At 51.3% G+C, this 18,807-nt stretch overlaps 1 protein-coding gene across 1 annotated transcript in view; it reads left to right on the top strand.

Moving 5' to 3' along the window:
* The first annotated feature begins 192 nt into the window (after nucleotides 1-192).
* BCAP31 (B cell receptor associated protein 31) overlaps nucleotides 193-18,807 on the top strand; it is a 29,999-nt gene continuing 11,384 nt past the window's right edge. Inside the window, exons 1-4 of the mRNA XM_049644472.1 lie at nucleotides 193-283; nucleotides 1,316-1,451; nucleotides 3,210-3,310; nucleotides 9,606-9,753. Coding sequence (XP_049500429.1) covers nucleotides 1,360-1,451; nucleotides 3,210-3,310; nucleotides 9,606-9,753 — 341 coding nt within the window. The 5' untranslated portion in view covers nucleotides 193-283; nucleotides 1,316-1,359. The remainder of the gene's footprint in view (nucleotides 284-1,315; nucleotides 1,452-3,209; nucleotides 3,311-9,605; nucleotides 9,754-18,807) is intronic.

Below are 18,807 nucleotides of genomic sequence, written 5' to 3'. Positions count from 1 at the left end.
TCCCGCCAAGGCCCCGCCCCTCCTCCCGGCGCGCTCTTGAGGCGCCACCGCCCACCCTCGAGGCGCCCCTTCTCTTCCAGTCCTGGGCGTCGGAGCCACGGCTCGGGGGCGGGGCGAAAACCGGCCGTGGGCGGAGTCGCCGGGGCCTGGGTGCGGTCGGGAGCGGGGCGGGACGCGGCGGGTGCTTCCGGTTTCCGGCCGCGGGGGAAGGGGCGGGGCCAGGGCTGCGGTGGGAGCGTTCGGTGACGGCGGCGGGGCGTGTGCGTCGGCCGTGGGAAGCTCGGTGAGCGTGGGCTTCCGGGCCTTCGACGAGGGGCAGCGGCGGGTAGTGCGGAGGGGCCGCGGGGCGTGGGGCCGACGGCCGAGCCGGGAGTGCGGGGACGGGGCTGGGGAGGGAAGTCGGGGCGGCGGCTGCAGTTGGGCTCCGGGGGCTTGAGGGCCGCCGCGGGGGGGAGGGGCGGTAGCGAAGCCCCTGGGGAGGGGCCGCCGGGGTGGGGCCTGTGGGGGGCGTGGCGGGCTAGGGCCGCGTCGCGGGGGGTCGCGTGCGTGGCGCGCGGAGGAGGGCGGGTCTCGAGCCGCGTGGGGGCTGGGGCTGACCAGGGCTGAGGAGAGGGGCTCTTCCGGTTTCCGAAAAGACCGCTTTTTCTAGAACTTTCTTTGGACGGGGCTATGAGGCGCTTAGTCGGGATCTGCGTTTGTTTTTGGCCCTGACTCCCGCCCGGTAGGAGTCGCTCTTCGGGGCTCTCTGAGGTACCTCGAGTTCTCCCACCTCGTGGGAGGCAGATGCGGCGTCGGAAGGCCATTTTTAGCCCCTGCTCGCGCCCCGGAGGGAGGCTGCGGGTTCTCTTTCGGCCCTGTTTGGGAAGGCTCAGAGGCTAGGCAGGGAAGGGTCTTCCGGTTTCCCTGGGGGGCGGGGACGCCGCGGCTCTGGGGAAAAGTGCGTTATCGAGACGCGGCCGCCCCGGGGCTGGCTGGGAAGGGAGAGGGCCCGATGGAGGTCGAGAATTTTGTCTCGTCTGCATAATCATAATTCAAAACGCTTTCTCGGCTAGGCAGGCCTAAGGAGTTTGCCCAACTCAACCGGGAAAGGAATTCTCCAGAAGGGTGGCTTTTAATGCGCGTGCTAGGAGGCAGCAAGTACCTCCGCCCTGGCGAACGGGAGTTTGTCAAGCCTTTGGGCGCCGTTGGCCAAGTGTCCCTGCCGAGTCGTGCCCAGTTTCAGCCAGTGGTTTGAAAAACGAGTGGAATGCTGGGGTAGAGGGTCAGGAGTGGCCGCTCAGCTCTCACGACTTCTGTCCCTTTTCTGTCCTGCCAGGAAACAAACTCACATCTCACTGCTGGAAACCTTCTAGCAACAGGATGAGTCTGCAGTGGACTGCAGTCGCCACCTTTCTCTACGCAGAGGTCTTTGCTGTGCTGCTGCTCTGCATTCCCTTCATTTCTCCCAAAAGGTAAGGCCCGTGGAGCAAGCGGGCGAGCAAGAGGGTGACTGCGCCGAGCCCCATAGCTTGTGTACGGAAAGCTGGGAAGACCCCGGCATCGGGGCCACATGGAAACAGGTAGAACCCGTGTGGGGTTGGGGTGGCAGGGGCTGTGTTAACTATTGCCGGCCTTCTACACGGTTTTGCTTTGTCACGTCTTGCTGAATTCCCTCCTTGGGCACCCTGCCTTCTGGTCTTCAGAATGCCCCAAAAGGAGGAAGAGCTGTCTCTAGTTATGTTTCTGGGAACGCTGCCCTCTGCCTTCCCTTGATCCCCAAGGGTTCAGGGGATGGCAGTGTGGCATCTGGAAGACACACACCATGGGGTCATGTTGTAGTTGATTTGGTGACTCTTGTCCTCCTCACTAGTCCCGCTGGCATTGTGTAGGAGCCTCATGAGCATTACTCAGCCAGTGAGAGGTGAAGCCATATTCCTTTTAAAGAATGGAGGGCCTGTTCGGAGTTAATTGGAGATTAATTTTTAATTGCAGGTAATATGTGAACACATTCTGATTTTAATTAGAAAATTACAAATATGGCTATTTCTTCACAGGTATTTTAAAAAACTTAAAAAAAAAATTTTTTTTTTAATGTTTATTTTTGAGACAGAGAGGGACAGAGCATGAACAGGGGAGGGTCAGAGAGAGAGGGAGACACAGAATCTGAAACAGGCTCCGGGCTCCGAGCTGTCAGCACAGAGCCCGATGTGGGGCTCGAACCCATGGACTGCGAGATCATGACCTGGGCTGAAGTCGGACGCTCAACCGACTGAGCCACCCAGGCGCCCCTTAAAAAACTTTTTAATTGAAAGATACGGACCGCTGATGGGATAAAAAGTGTTCAACCTTGTCTAAGAAATGTTTTTGCCAAAGCCAGATCTGAGTCTCTTCACACTTCATACAGTTCAGGGGGGAGATGCAGAGACAGAGGCCCTTTTGGAGCTGTGACCTGGGCAGCTTTGTAAGATAACCAACCTGGTTTCTGCAAAAAGTGGTCTGGGAAGGAAGACAGAAGAGGGTGAGGAGAAATTGAAAATACCAACTAAATGCAGAGTCAAAACCTCATCAGTTCAGATTCAAACAAACCAAGCTTTAAAAAGAAATGCAGCAATTGGACTTTGGGACTCTGGCTCTGATAACGAGGGATTCTTGTTAATTTTCTTGAGGTCTGGCGACGGCATTGTGATTGCATTAGTCATTTCCAGAGGTGCTTTCGTGACAGAGTTACCTCCTTAAGTACTTATGGAAGGAAATGAAGAAGGGTCTTGGGTCTGCTTCACAATAACCTAGGGTGGTGGGAGTCTAGATGAACGCACTTGGGTCACGTGGAGAAGCTGTTTGAAGAAGTGTGCGTGTGGCCACCGTTTTGAATATCACGTAGAGGAACGCAACAAAAGGTTCGGTTTTCGCTTCTCCTGCCCCTGAGACTGGTAGTATGTCGTGTGTTAATTATACCTTAGTAATCAAACAAAGATTTTGTTTCTTCCCCTAGAGATGACTAGCGTTTAAGATTGTGCTTTTTTAGAATTTTTTTATACGCGCACAGGCCTTTTTTTTTTTTTTTCCCCCCTTTGCGCTCTTGAACAGCTGTCCTAAATTGGAGCACTGCAGGCCACTGAGGCCGAGTCTTTTCAAGATACTCAGCCATTGGAGAAGAGTGCGGGACTGGCTCTGTTCCTGGGGCCTGAGTCCCAAGTGTGTTTGTTTCTTCAGCCTTTTTGTCTTCACAGATGGCAGAAGATTTTCAAGTCCCGCCTGGTGGAGCTGGTGGTGATGTACGGCAATACCTTCTTCGTAGTTCTCATCGTCATCCTTGTGCTGCTGGTCATCGGTGAGTGAGCCGTGGCTGAGGGCGGCCACCTGCCCAGACCCTTCGCCATGGCATGGCCTCTGCTGCAAGGCTCCGTGCCACGGGCAGCCTGCAGGTTGAGCTTCTCAGAGGAGACCACTTCGGTGCCTCTGTCTTTCCCTTGGGAAGAGGGTGCTGCTGACTGCCGGCAGGGCCTTTATTCTGACCAGCAGCCTTTACGCACTTTATGACGGCCACCTCACTTTTCTGGGGCGGCTCCTGAGGTCATTCCAGAACTGAAACCAAGAGAAACTGGCTGGTCCTTGTTGACCTTGGTTTAAGCAGTACTGCTCTTGAGTCCCACAGACAGGCTGTGAATAAGGAACTGAGCTACCAAAAGGGAGTGGGGCTGGGGAGGAAGCTGCCACGTCCTGTGGCTTGGGGGGGGGGGCACTGAGAGGTCTGGCAGTATATCCCAGATCTCTCTGGATGGGTCAGGCCAGGTCTCTCTGGGTCCTTCTGGTCGTGAAGTTCTATAAACACATCGAGGTGCACACCAGCAGGGCTTGAAAGATAAGCTGGTTCCAGAGCATGCTCGGGGATGGGGCCTGGGGCCTTGTGGTATTAAGATGGAAGGCAGGCATCTTGTGATGTGGTGGCGGTGTGATTGTTCAGAGACCAGAGGAATCAGTATAGTTCTCACCCGGCCGTGAAACGTGCGTTTCGCCGTGGTAAGTGATCAGTACGTCCCCCTATTTAGACTTGAAAGCATTGGCTGGGCTCTGCTGCAGACAGCGGTCCCGTTTCCAGAGTGTGACCTGCTTAGACTCACAACGCTCTTCTTTCCCTTAGTTTCTGGCAGAAATGTGGTAGTGGGTGGAAGGGCAGGGGGCCGTAGTTCAGGGAGAATGTGCAAGGTTCCACCCACTAGCTGAGCATTAGGCATTTCCTTCCTAATGTCTTGGGGCCTGAAGGGATATGTTCAGGCAGGACTTCCTCTGAACAGGCCAGGTGCGGCCTACCCTTCCCAGCGGTGTAGGGTGGGTACCAGCTGCCCTCCTATGCAACCGTGCTGTTCTTGAAATACTTGGCAGGGGCCCAGGAGGTAGCTCTTTCCAATCGAGGTTCTTTCCCTGAGTGTTCTGTGAGCACGGAGTGGGTAGGGAATACCTGCGTTAGCCTTTGCGCATTAAAAAGCTGGACTGTAGGGGTGCTTGAGTGGCTCAGTCTTCTAAGCATTTGACTACTGATTTTGGCTCAGGTCACGATCTCATGCTTCGTGAGTTCTGGCCCCGTGTTGGGCTCTGTGTGACAGTGCTGACAGTGTGGGGCCTGCTTGGGATTCATTCATTCTCTCTTTCTCTTTCTTCTCTCTCAAAAATAAATAAACTTAAAAAAAAAGCTGGACTTTAGATTGGAACCGAGTGTGTGTGCTTTTGCTTTGGGTGTAGGGTAGGGGCAAGAATGGGAGTGGCAGGGGCTATGCTGGGGTGCTCCCTTAGGGCCTTGCCCCTCTGCACCAGGCTCCACGAGTGCTCTCTTTTCTAGCATCGCTGATGGGCCAGGGAGGCCCTTTGCAGAATCCAGTAGTTGGCAAAGGTGCTATTCTTTTTTGAGGTCAGGGAACTGCTTGGAAGTTGTAGAGAGACACTAGCTATGATGACTGGCTGCTTTCTACTCTAACGGTAAGAAGTGTAACATAGGTCTGTGGAGGCTTCTAAAAATATAAACGTCAGTTAACAGGAAATCCTAGTGGAACGTGATGGGCATAACTAGCTATAGCTTCAGCCCTGGCTGGACTCTAGCCTTATCTGGGAGGGGTCTGGGGCAGGGCTGGGGCTGGGGGTGGGCTTGATGGACTTCCAGGGTCAGCTGCCCTGGTCCAGGGGCCTGATACAGGGAGGACAGCACTCTGTTTTGTGACTTGGGCTAGTGTGGCCTAACACTCCATCCCATCTGTTCCCTGCCATTGGCTATGGTGGTCCTTAGGGTGGTGGGGTTCCTGGATGCAAATGGTGGTGTAGAAAAGTGTGTTTGTTTTAAAAGTTTATTTTGAGAGAACGCACGAGTGTGCACGGGAGAGGCGGAGGGAGAGAGAGAGAGAGAGAAAATCTGAGCTGTCAGCCCAGAGCCCGATGCGGGGCTTGGTCCCACGAACTGTGAGATCATGATCTGAGCCAAAATCAAGAGTCAGACACTTAATCGACTGAGTCACCCAGGAGCTCCAATGTGTGTTATTTAAATCACAAAATAATACGTTCTTAAAAATCCAGAAGTTTAACCCAGAAAGTGGAATTCTCCCCCTTCCCTAGTATTCCATGTCTCACAGAAAACCGTTGTTGGTATTTTGTTGTATGTTTCGATAGGCATTTTTCGTTCTCTTTTTCTAAGCTGTTGAACTGCCTTTTTTTTTAAACATTTTTGAGAGAGAGAGAGCGCGCGCATGCGCACTAGCCATGAGTGGTGGAGGAGCAAGAGAGAATCCCAAGCAGGCTCTGCACTGTCAGTGCAGAGCCTGATGCAGGGCTAAATCACATGAGCTGTGAGATCATGACTTGAGCCAAAATCAAGAGTTGGATGACTGAGCCACCCAAGTGCCCCTCCACAGCATTTTTTCATGCTGACATCTTTGTTAAAACATCAAGTACCAGGGGTGTCTTGGGTGGCTTAGTTGGTGAAGCGTCTGACTTCGGCTCAGGACGTGATCACACGGTTCGTGAGTTCGAGCTGCACATTGGGCTCTGTGCTGACAGCTCAGAGCCTGGAGCCTGCTTCGGGTTCTGTGTCTCCCTCTCTCTCTGCCCCTCCCCAGCTAGTGCTGTCTCTCTCAAAAATAAATAAACAGCAAAAATATATACGTATATTACGTACCACTTGGGATTGGGTTCAGATTATAGTACACGCTATTCTGGATTGGTTGTGTGTTTTCCGTGTTGTCTTAGATATCTTTTTACAGCAATCTCATCCTTTTTAAAGATTGTGTGGTATTCTAACACATGGTTTTGCTGTAATTCAATTCTTTCTTTACAGTCGCACTTGTATCATGACACGTTTATGCAAATGTTCATGTAGGATAAATTCATAGAGGTGGAATAGGTGAATCTGAGGGTATGAACATTTTTTTAAGTTTATTTAGAGAGAGATTGCAAGCAGGGGAGGGGCAGAAAGTGTGAGAGAGAGAATCCCAAGCAGGGTCTGCGCTATCAGCACAGAGCCTGAGGCAGGGCTGGATCTCACAAACTGAGATCATGACCTAAAACGAGATCAAGAGTCAGATACTTAACTGAGCCATCCAGGCACCCCCAAGGGTATGAACATTTTAAGTTTTATGTCTTAGATTGGGCTGCTATAACAAAAACGTCATAGACTGTGTGGCTTAAACAACAGACATGTATTTTTCACAGTTCTGGAGGCTGGAAGTCTAAGATCAAGGTACCGGCAGATTTGATGTCTGGTGAGGGCCCTGTTCCTTGTTCATAAAACCTTCTCATTTTGTTCTCACATGGCAAAAAGGATGAGAGCGCTCGGGGGGTCTCATTTTTAAGGGCACTAACTTCATTCATGAGGGCCCGTCTTTCATGACCTAACCCTTCTCAAAGGCTCCACGTCCTAATACCAATCCATTGGGGGTTATAGGAATGGGAGGTTATATAGGAATGGTGGGGGGGGGGGGAACAGGAACACACAGTTCATAACAAATGGGTATGTTGTTGTCCTGGTTGTAACTCCTGCTCAGTGTTGGAGAATGCTTGTTTAATGTTCCAGATTTAGCACAAGGGTGCAATGCCAGTAAAGAGCATATTTCTTATAATGTGAAGTCGGCTTAAAAACCAGCAGACTCGGGGTGCCTGGGTGGCTCAGTTGGTTAAGCATCCACCTCTTGGTTTTAGCTCAGGTCATGATCTCACAGTTTTGTGAGTTCCAGCTCCACATTGGATTCTGTGCTGCAGTGCTTGTGATCTCTGTCTTCCCCTCTCTCTTTCCCCCTCCCCCGCTTGTGCTCTCTCTCACTTGCACACTCTCTCTCAAAAATAAACGTTAAAAAATTTTTTTTTTAATTGGGAAAAAAAAAAAAAAACCAAGCAGTCTCAAACCAGACATTAAGAACCAAACAATGTCCATATAGTGTTAACTTGCTCCTCTCCCATGGGTGTCCGTTAACAGACCTTTCTAGGTAGATCTTTATGTGCCAGCTTTTTTATTTATTTATTTATTTATTTTTTTTTATTTATTTTTGAGACAGAGAGAGACAGAGCATGAACGGGGGAGGGGCAGAGAGAGAGGGAGACACAGAATCGGAAACAGGCTCCAGGCTCCGAGCCATCAGCCCAGAGCCTGACGCGGGGCTCGAACTCACGGACCGTGAGATCGTGACCTGGCTGAAGTCGGACGCTTAACCGACTGCGCCACCCAGGCGCCCCATATGTGCCAGCTTTTAAAAAGATGTCTCAGGGGTAAGGGAGGAAAAAGCAGTAGGTTATTCCATATCTACAATAATAGGCAAACAGATATAAGTATATTTGTAAACTGGAGCACTCTACGTCTAACAGTGCCGCCCAGGAGCAGAGGCTATTGGCCATTCAGTAGTTATTTGCATGCCCCCTGTGCACCCAGAGCTGTGCTAGGGCCTGGATGTAGAAGAAAAGATTTCTTCCTTAGTGGAGTTTGTAGTCTGATTCAGGGGAGATGGACAATAAAGCTGTAATTAGGATAATATCAGATTAGGGTGTGTGTTACAGAGGAAATAGGATAACGTGGCTGACAGTGACTGCTTTAGGTAAGATGACCAATGTATTATGCTTACTGGCAGTGATTACGTCATGGGATTCTTTCTTTTTACACATTTCAGGTATACAGGTTGTATTTGAATTTTTGATGTGCTTGCATTCATTTTGTAATCAGAATAAGACATTTTGTTTTTTCTTTGAAGTTTTTTTTTTATCTTTTCTCATTCCATAGGTTGCCTTTTAGTTTTTGTCGATTGTTTCCTTTGCTGTGCAGAAGCTTTGTATTTTGCCGTGGTCCCAATAGTTTACTTCTGCTTTTGTTTTATTTGCCTCAGGAGACATATCTAGAAAAATGTTGCTGTGGCTGATGTCAGAGAAATTATTGCTTGTGCTCTGTCCAAGGATTTTTATGGATTCAGGTGTCACATTTAGGTCTTTAATGCATTTTTGAGTTTATTTTTGTGTATGGTGAAGGAAAGTGGTCCAGTTTCATTCTTTTGCATGAAGAATTTCCTGACACCATTTATTGAAGAGACTGTGCTTTTCCCATTGGATATACTTTTCTTCTTTGTGGAAGATTGACCATACAGCTGTGGGTTTTTTCCCTAGATTTTCTATTCTGTTTTGTTGATCTGTGTGTCTATTTTTATGCCAGTACCATATGGTTTTAATTACTACTGCATTGTAATATAATTTAGAATCTGGAATTGTGATACTTCCTGTTTTGTTTTTCTTTTTCAAGATTGCTTTGGCTGTTCCAGGTCTTTCGTGGTTCCATACACATTTTAGAAGTGTTTGTTCTAGTTCTGTGAAAAATGCTGTTTGTTGGTACTTTGATAGGGATTGCATGCAATCTGCCGATTGCTTTGGGTAATGTAGACATCTTAACGATATTTATTTTTAGGGTAATATTGTTTATGTAATAAAACCCATTACTAAATTTAGGAATGAAAAGCTTGAGTCTTTTTTTGTAATGTTTATTTTTTGAGAGAGAGAGCACACGTGCACATACAAGCAGGGTAGGGGCAGAGAGAGAGAGGAGACACAGAATTCGAAGCAGGCTCCAAGCTTGAGCTGTCAGCACAGAACCCAACGCAGGGCTTGAACTCACGGACTGTGAGATCATGACCTGAGCCGAAGTCAGATGCTCAACCGACTGAGCCCCCATGTGCCCCAAAGCCCAAGTCTTTAGCAGGCAGGAGCCCTCAGGGTCTTGACTCCTAGGACACTGGTACCTCCTCAGTGGGGGATTACCCTGGTTTATCACTGGGGCACCTGATGGCCAGTCCGACTTGAGCTAAGCAGAATCACATGTTGGGGGCACCATGGCCATTGCCAGCAACACTTCAGACTTGGTTAGCACCTTGATATGAGCAGGTTTGTGGTCTGTGTAGGCTGGGGCCAGGGAGTGACCTGAGAAAAACCAAAGGAGAGAATGGGTCTGAGAGCAGAGCTCTTGAGAAGGTGTCCCCCAAGGTGTGTGTAGAACGGGGGATAACTGGGGTGGCGGGTGTGACGGAAGTGAGGTCACCTTGAGTCCTGCTGCCTCTCCCCTGGACACCCCAATGTCAGTAGGAGTTAAATGCCCTCACGTCTCTTCTCTGCTGCAGATGCTGTGCGTGAGATCCGGAAGTATGATGATGTGACAGAGAAGGTGAACCTGCAGAATAATCCCGGGGCCATGGAACACTTCCACATGAAGCTTTTCCGTGCCCAGAGGAATCTCTATATTGCTGGCTTTTCCTTGCTGCTGTCCTTGTGAGTGAGGAGGAACAAGGGGCTAGGGGTTGGAAAGGGAGCCCTGGGCTAGCCTGTGACCGTGACTTCTTCAGTCTTTGGTCTTGAACCGGAGGCCTTGTCTGTGTTCTGGAAGCCACCAGATTTCCCCAGAGCCTCCAGCTTTCCTTCTGACCTTCAGAGGCAGTGTGGTGGTGGGAGATCAGTGACTGGAAGGTCAGAAGACTTGTGTTCTGTCTCTGCCATAACTTGCTGCATGCTCTTTTAGGGCGAAACATGCCCAGCTTGCTCTCTGCATATGGGTTGGAGTAAGTGAAGAGGCGTCGTACTCTGGGAGAGTATCTTTGGAGGCCAACTTAAAGGGGCTAATTGAATAGGAGCCTTTTGGGCATGGGCACCTGACCTGAGAAGAGTGGGCAGAAATGTCAGGAAGGGGCTGAGACCATGCTTATGCCCAGCACCTTCCCCAGTGTAGATCTGTTACAGGAGAATATTGTGCTCCACAGCAGCCTGTGTGTTTCTGGTGGTTTTTGTTTTTTTGTTGTTTTGTTGGCGAGACCGAGTGCCTCAGTCAGGGCTGAGGGGGTGGCTAGTTGGGTAAGACCAACTGATAATAAAGTACCTGTTTGAGTCTGGAGGCCAGTTTGCTGCCTTCTGCTCTTAAGATTTCCCATCAGAAAGGCCTGGCTGCCCTTGGGCATGCTAACTGGCTGGGAGTAAACCTTGCACTCGGGCCAAGGGCTTCCAGAGGTTAGCAGGGTAGCGTGTGAATTCTTTAGCAGGGCTTTTCTGCCTCTAGTGAGCTGGATATCCTTCTTCACTGGGCATTAGAATGACTACCTGCTTGGGTTTCAGGTTTGCAAAAGAAAAGTTCCTTGTTCAGGTGACCTTAACCACTTCAGGTCGAAGTTGGAAAGTGGTAGGGTTGGAGCTGGAAAGGGCAGAGCTTTTTCAGGTGGTCTGTTGGATCACTGAAGGGGTCTGCAGGCATGCTGTCTTCAAACTGGAGAGTCCAGCAGCGAGAAGGCTGGGAGGATACGTACCCTGGAGTTGGAGGGTTTTGGGATGCTCCGAAAAAGAGGCGTGATCTTGCGGTTTGAGACTGAAAGGGAAGCAGGTCCTGGGAGATTGAGTCTAACTGTAGGTGAGCCCCTGGGAGGAGGAAGAGTTGACTGTGTCTAAAGAGCACACAGAGGCCTTGGGGTGTGGGGAGGGACTCCCAGGCCAGCTTACGTTTTCTGTGGAAGATAGGAAGAACAGGAAGAAAACTAAGGACCGCACCAAGAGGGCACACAGAGCTGTAAGAAAAGTGTCGTCAGGAAGGCGAAAGCCTGCAGTGAGCTGGATGGTGAAACGCAGAAAGACCTGAGGCAAAGGTAGTTACTTTGACCTTTTTATGTAAGGTAAGGAAAGGGCGGGCAGAAAGCCAAGGGTAAAGGAAGCCTTGGAACGAGAGAATGGAAATCCCAGGTGATGAGAGGCTTAACTTCTGCTCAGACTAATGGAATCCCGTCCAGAGGCTCTTTGAGGCCTTCTGCAGGTGAAGTTGCTGGTCCTTGAGGAGCCATGGGGTAGGAGAGGTGCTGGGAGACTCCACACAAACACCCCAGTTTCCAGCCGAGGGAGAGGGCTAGTGAAGAACTGACTAGAGTGTGCAGGCCTGACTTCGATCTCAGTTCGTGTTTTAGAAAGAGTAATAGCCTGTATGCTCTCAGACAAGAGAGAGCGAGATCATTGGTGACTATGAACTCAGAGAGCATGAGTTCTGTCAGTCTCAGCTGCCCTCCATCCATTTAGTGTGTCTGGACTTTCTCAGCACGGTGTTTGCCAGGCTGTCTTTGGATTCCTAGGGACCAGATGCCGAAGTGTGGTCAGGGTGCTGGCATAACAGTATGTAGTCAGATGGGATCCTAACTCCCATGAGTAGCTGCTGCAGGGACCTGCTCCATTTGGGGACAGGCTCCACTCTCAGCCTGCTCAGCATTTCTCTGCGGAGGACACTTGGGGCTTGTCACGGTGAGCAGGTGCTGGGAGAGATGGGAGCTGGGAGGGCTTGAACAGCAGGTAAGTTAGCTGCCACTGGGAATCCACAGCTGTCTAGATGGGTTCACTAATGGGGCCGAGTCTAACAAGACTCGAGGTTTTTGTTTTGTTTTTGTTTTTCAACTTTTTTTTTACTCTTTATTTGTTTTTGAGAGAGAGACAGCTCAAGCAGGGGAGGGGCAGAGAGCGAGGGAGACACAGAATCCAAAGCAGGTTCCAGGCTCTGAGCTGTCAGCACAGAGCCCGATGCGGGGCTTGAACCCATGAACCGTGAGATCATGACTGGAGCTGAAGTCGGACACTTAACCCATGAGCCACCCAGGTGCCCTGCGACTCGAGTTTTTAGTGGGGGACACATTTGTAAACGACTGTGTAGGTTCACAAAGGGCGGCAGAGGCCAGTCAGGATCTCCTACGGACCTGGGGTTGTGGCTTCTTGCAGCCTAGTGGCAGGTAGTGGCAGAAGAAGAGGAGCTCTTAGCCCCCTGCGTGAAGGCTGGGGCTGCCAGGAGGGAGGTGCCAGCCTCGTTGACCTGTGTCGGCTGGTGCTACCTGGAGGGTTGCATTTGGGACCCCACCTCTTGCTAGACGCTGGCAAACTGCAGATTTGCATATCTAAACTAACGAGATTAGAATTCAGAGGTGGTCACCGTGGAGGATAGAGTGGTGCTTATTCTCCACGTTCTGTGTCTTTGAAGTTACTCTCCTGACGGTTCTGCTTTCACAGTCTCTTCCAGAGGGACCCTCCGGGACAGGGCTGTGTGGCTGGGCCAGGGGCAGTGGGTAGCCAAGAGTGCCAGGCGAGTGAGCGTGTGTTTGGCTCAGTCCCCTCTCTCTGCAGCGCTGCGCACCTAGGTGCTCCAGCGTCATTCCTGCAGTTGACTTGTTGACATGGACAGTACACACTCGAGTCTGCTTCTGGGGATGTTTTGGTAAATGCCGAGTCCGGTAACAGCATCATCATCGGGATACAGAGAAGTTGGCAGTTTCCTTTGTAACCTTAGGGGGCGGCTTCAGAGAAGAGCACTCCTCGTTTACATGCTAGGCTGTTCCCAGAAGGATGCACAGAAGTTAGGAGGATGGAGTGAAATTTGAGCCTGCCGTTCCGGTCTACTCTTATTCTCTGCCCTGTGAGCCATCTCCCCCACTTTGCCGCGACCTGTCCATTTTACAAGCACCGAACACTTGATCTAGTTCCCTTTTAAACGAGTCAGCCCGGACAAGAGACTGTGGTAAGCTTCTCGGGCATGGTTGTTCCGGCAGCCACGGACCTCCTACCTCTCCATTGTAGCTAGAAGATGCTTCACCGCCCCTGCTGCACCCTCCCATGTCCCTGTCCAGTAGCTGATCTAAAAAAGATGTGAGGTTGGTCTTGTACAGCTTCTTAGAAGAGGAAACGGTAACCCCAGGGATCAGTGTGGATTCCCCAGTTGCCCACAAATAGTCTGTTTAATTGTTTCTAAAATTTTCCAGAAAGACATACTCTTCCCTAATCTAGGGGTGAGGTCTTATACGGTGGCTGTGGTCCTTGAGGAACTTCTCTCTTTGCACATAAACCATAGAAGTGACTTGTGTAGACTTGACGTCCACATGACCCGTATACGTGGCTTGCAGGAAACTCTTTCAATAAAAACAAAACTGTCATCTTTGTTACTTTTATTATAAAGTTATACCTGTTCATCACAAAATAAAGGCCCCCAAATAATCTAGAAGTGTCAGGCACCTGGGGCGCCTGGCTGGCTCAGTCGGTGGAGCATGTGACTCTTGATCTTGCTTGGGCTTGTGAGTTCAAACCCCATGTCGGGTAGAGAGGTTACTTAAAAATAAAATCTTTAAAAAAAAATGTCAGGCGCAGGAGGGAGTGCCTTGTCTCATCCCCAGAGATGGGTAATAATTGGGATGTTTCCAAAGTTTTAAAATAGCGTTTTACGTAACGTGTAACTTTTCTCTTACGAGTGCCGTGGGTTCTTTTGCTCTGCTCTGACTTGCCCTTTTCACTCAATGATCTATCTTCGTGATTTTTCCAAATGACTCATGCAGACTTCTCTTGTTTTTAACGGTCGTGTAGTCAGTCATGTGAGGGGACCATTGTGCGTTTAACCAGTTCCCTGCTCCCAGATACGTGAGCTGGTTTGAAATATTTAGTATTAGAAACCACTTTCCCACGTCAGTCCTCCCAGGCACTGTGTTCCTTTTTGCCTCTGAACTCTCTCGAGTCGTTGGAAATGGATCCGTGGTGTCCTGTTCCCCCTGGCGCCTCGCTGCTCTGACCGCCTATAGCCCAGGGAGAGCTTATTGGAAACGCAGATCCCCAGACCTGCCCCCGGCCTTCTGGTGAGGGCCTGCGCTTGAGCAAGCTCCCGGCTGCTCCCCGCCCCGTGCACATTAGTGCTTGGACGGCACCGCCCTGGCACATCTACCCAGGCGCAGTACCCCAGAGGTCACCAGCGGATGGCAGTTGTGGCCGTGTTGTGCAGTTTCACTACCTGGGATAGGAGTCCTCTGTGTCTGGACACAGTCGAAGGCATTTAAAACACTCGGAGAGCTCTCTTGCTCTCCTCGTTTATCTGCTTGGTTCAGAAACCATGCTGTGTCTGCCCTGTGACGTTTGAAGCACTTTCCCCTTTGAAGAACGGCTGTCTCGTCTGTTAGCACCTACTGTGTGCCCTACGTGGAGGGCTGCCTCCTTGTATTGTTTTGTTCTACGTGTCTTTGTCTGTGGGCCCCCTGAGCATGTTGTTTTAATATTTTTAAATTCATTTTTTATTTTTTTACTTTAAAATTATTTTTTTAGAGAGAGTGCACACATACACAAATGGGTGGGTGGGGAGGAGAAAATTCCAAGCAGGCTCCACACCCAGCACAGAGCCCGATGCTAGGCTTGATCACAACCACGAGGTCATGACCTGAGCCCAAATCAAGAGTTAGACGTTCAACAGACTGAGCCACCCAGGCGCCCCTAAGAATTTTCTTTTCTTTTTAAGTAATCTCTGTACCCAAGGTGGGGCTCGAACTCATGACCTCAAGATCAAGAGTTGCGTGTTCTCCCAGCTGACTCATCGTGGCGCCCCGGAACCACTTAACTCCTGTCAGCTGTATGCAAACCTCCAAAAGAATGAGCAAGAGAGATCTCTCTCTGCAGGGTCGGGTTTGGTTATATTATGGCAGTTGCTTTGTGTGTTCCCACTCACAGTCGTCGCTCAGCGGACACGTGAGCATTACTTGCCACGAGACAGTGCCGGGTTGTTGCCACGGAAAGGAGAAGACGACAGGCAGTTGGGGGAGGCCTGCACATGAGTAGCCCTTCCTGCTCTTTGTTGGAGTTATGGCTGGAGAGGGTGCCTGGGGTGCCACGCCGTACAGATCCACACTTAGAGTCGCAGCGTCTGAAGAAGGACTCAACATTGGGAAGTCAGGAGACTGGATCCCCCAGGTCAGGGTGTGGCTTTGGATAGGCTCCTCCCCTCTTGGCACTCCGTGTTCTCATCTGTTAAAATGAGGGCTTGTCTCTAAGACTGTGTGGCCCTGTGACCTCACCTCTGTGTGTGAGCTGTTTGTGTGGCTCATTAGGGTTCTGGTTCCGTTCAAACCCAGGAAGAACTTTAATAATCCGGCTTTGTTCTGTGGGCCTTATCAGTGAAGAGACAAGTGGCCCGAGTCGCACAAGTTCTAAGTGGCCCGAGCCCAAGCTCACACCTAGTCTGATCCTCTGCTCAGATAGCCGCTCGTCTGCATTGGTGGGAGCTGTCAATATCAGATTGTCGGTTTTCAGCCCGCCTCTGACTGTAGACCAGATGGTGGGCTGGTTTTTTCCCCCAAGTAGTTATTGCCCAGCTTTTGGTAGAAAGGCTCCTGTGCCGTTTATAAGCTAAAATCTACCTTCCTGCATGTCCTCCTTGTTAGTGTTGCTTTCACGAGTCTGACGACTCTCTCCGTCCCTTTCATACAGCTGAAGATTATTGCCATCTGGTAACACATAGTCCTTGGAGGAAGATGAGGCTTTAAATACATAAAATAAATTTTTTGAAATGTTATTATTCCCGTAACCGCTGTTGACCTATACCTTTGCTGTGTATCTTCCTAAGAGTTTTTTACACCTGATAGCAGCTACCACTTGCTAAGCATTCTATATACCACACCCAAGCAGGGGTGCCTGGAGGGTTCAGTTGGTTGAGCATCAGACTTAATTTTGGCTCAGGTCATGATTTCACCGTTTGTGAGTTTGAGCCCCACGTCAGGCTCTGAGCTGACAGGAGCCTGTTTGGGGTTCTCTCTGTCTCTCTGCCCCTCTCCTGCTTACTTACATGTGGGTGCGTTCTCTCTCTCTCTCTCTCTCTCTCTCTCTCTCTCTCTCTCTAAATAAACATTTTTTAAAAAAAAGAGGCAGGCTCTGGGGCGCCTGGGTGGCTCAGTTGGTTAAGCGTCCAACTTCGGCTCAGGTCATGTTCTCACGGTTTGTGAGTTTGAGCCCCGTGTCGTGCTCTGTACTGCCAGCTCAGAGCCTGGAGCCTGCTTCGGATTCTGGGTCTCCCTCTCTCTCTGCCCCTCCCCCGCTCACACTGTCTCTTTCTCTCTCTCAAAAATAAACATTAAAAAACTTTTCTTTAAAAGGCGGGCTCAACCAGTAGCTGCCATGTGGGAACTTGCATTTTCTTTCTACCAAGTTTATCATGAGCATCGTTCTAGAACAACTGATCTGCCTCTCCAGCATTATTGCGTGTCTAACCAGTTATCCACTGTTGAGCATCAAGCCCATCTTCCCCCATTTTTCTGGTCATAAACCTTGAAAACACCCCTCAGTTGCCATTTTGCACGCACCTCAGGCCAGGTGCTGTGGGTCTCCTGATCCTGTTTGAAGCCTCTGCCTCTTTCGTTCCGTGTTTGCACATGTTGCACTGTCAGGTGCCGGCTCGGCCCCTGAACCCGAGGAAGTTCGGCTGAGTGTGGGGTGCATGGGTCAGGTGTGGTGAGAGCTAGGGTAGGGGGCTTTGAACGCTGCTTCCTGAGCTTGCACCTGACCTCTGTGTGGTAGAGGGCACTGCATCTTGGCCAGAGTCGCGTGTCCGTGTTTGACAACGGTGCAAAGGTTGGAGTGGGTGGGAGAGTCCAGATGGAGGGAGACCGAGTCGGAGTTTGTGGGAGAGCGAGCTGCCGGTGGCCTGAGGCAGGGCACAGTAGCAGGGGTGCTGAGGGAGGTCGGAGAGGTGCAGGTGAGAAGGGGAGGAGCCAGCAGGGTTTCTGAGGCTGAGGGGCTGGCGGTTGTGCTGGGGGCGCTTGCAGAGTGGCGGTGCCAGAAGACCCATGCGTTGGAAGGAAGGGAGCTGGCAGGGCTCGCTGGAAGGAATGAGGACCAGGCTCAAGGAGGCAAAGGGCGGCCGGTCAGCAGGATGGGCCGTGGGCGGCTTCGTGGAGGGGTTGACGGATGGGTAGAGGGAAGTGCCGGCAGGGTGGCCGCTCCCTGGGATTGAGATGCAGTGAAATGGAAACAGATGCCAGGAGAGGTAAGACCAGGATAGAGACCCAGAGACTGCAGTGCAGGTTAGTGGATGTGGGGACCACGGAGGAAGAGAGCGATGCTCAGAAGAGAGGCTGCTCATGGCACTGGCTCCGAGCAGGGTCAGGAGCACGTTGGGTGGCTGGAATTGGGTTGAGCACTCCTTATAATTGGGGAAAAGGGCCTGGGGCTTAAAGAAAGCATCACATCCTTAAACAAGCCTGCTCTTCCCTCCAGCAGTGGGCTGCAGGGGGTGGGAGCGGGGTCTGGGCTTTCGTCCCCTCTCTGCTGCATGGGTCCCCTCTCTGCTGCATGGCGGCGCTGATGTGGGCAGCTGCTTCCCTTCCCGGGTCCTCGTGCTCCTTTCTCTTTGGGCTGGGCCACAGAGTTGAGAACTGCTGTCCCAACCCAGAAGCCTGAAGGTGCTCTGCCATTTTTCCTTGTCCCGTGTGATCTGTCTCTGTGGGTTTGTTTTTTTTTTAATCCTGGTAAAGTACACATAACGTTAACCGTTGGAACCATTTTGAAGCGTACGGTGCAGTACTGTTGAGTCCATACACACTGTCGTACAGCCACCTTCCAGAACTCTTCACCTTACAGAACTGAGACCGTCCCCCTTTGATGGCCTAGGGATCCCACCTCCCGAGCCCACCTTCCTCATCTTTGGAACCACTGCCATGGCGGCACTGCTCTCATCCCAGCTGGGCTTCCTGATGCCATTTGTGCCCCCGTAGCCCCAGACAAGTGATCTTCCTGACACGGAGGATTGATCCCACCACCCCCTCCTTTCATTCCGTCCCTCCACAGCACCTTTGGTGTAGAGGCTTGACAGCCAGCTCCTTCGGGACGTGACCCCTCCTTTGCAGCCTTCTACAGTCTCTGCCTTGGCCTCTATATGTCATGAGCTGGCTCTGTGGTTCCCCTTTCCCAAGTGTTTCTGTGGCATCTGCTTGGAAGCCCCCCTCCCCACTCTCCCCTGATGGCCCAGCTAACGCCTGCTGCCTCTTCATGCTTTCCTGAAGCTTCTCTCCCGACTCTGCTCTGTGAGGCCTGCTCCGCACCGTTCGCTGGCCTTGAAGGCTGTCCTCCAAGGCCCCGGGCAGCCTGTGAGGTGTGGCACGGGAACCTGGGCTCGTCCGCTGCAGGCTGATCAGCTCTGTGCCGAGGGGCTGGGTGCACACCACGGGCTGCTTAAACCACTAGGGACTGAATAAGGCGTTGTGGGCAGGTGAGGACAGTTTTAGACCTCTGTCCGGGTTGAACCTGGCAGACTGTCTGGGCAGGCGTTCTAGATTGGAAGCCCAGCTCTCCGGTCTCCGAGCTCCCGCAGTAGAGACCCCAGGGGCGTTATGAAAACAGCGCGTGGACCCCCAGAAGATGCGGATGGCTGTTGGCCCCAGCACCACACTTGGGTCCTCTGGTCTGTGGCAAGGATACGTGCAGGTTGCTGCTTAGTAAAGATTTGGGCAATTGCAGGCTCTGTCCAGTCTATTGGTATCTCACACCCCTTTCCTCGGTTCTTGCTTCCCCACTTGAGAC

The sequence above is a fragment of the Panthera uncia genome, chromosome X, assembly GCF_023721935.1.
Source record: "Panthera uncia isolate 11264 chromosome X, Puncia_PCG_1.0, whole genome shotgun sequence".
Taxonomy (NCBI): Eukaryota; Metazoa; Chordata; class Mammalia; order Carnivora; family Felidae; genus Panthera; species Panthera uncia.
The sequence above is the reverse complement of the archived record's forward strand: the minus strand, read 5'-3'. Positions and strand labels throughout refer to the sequence as shown.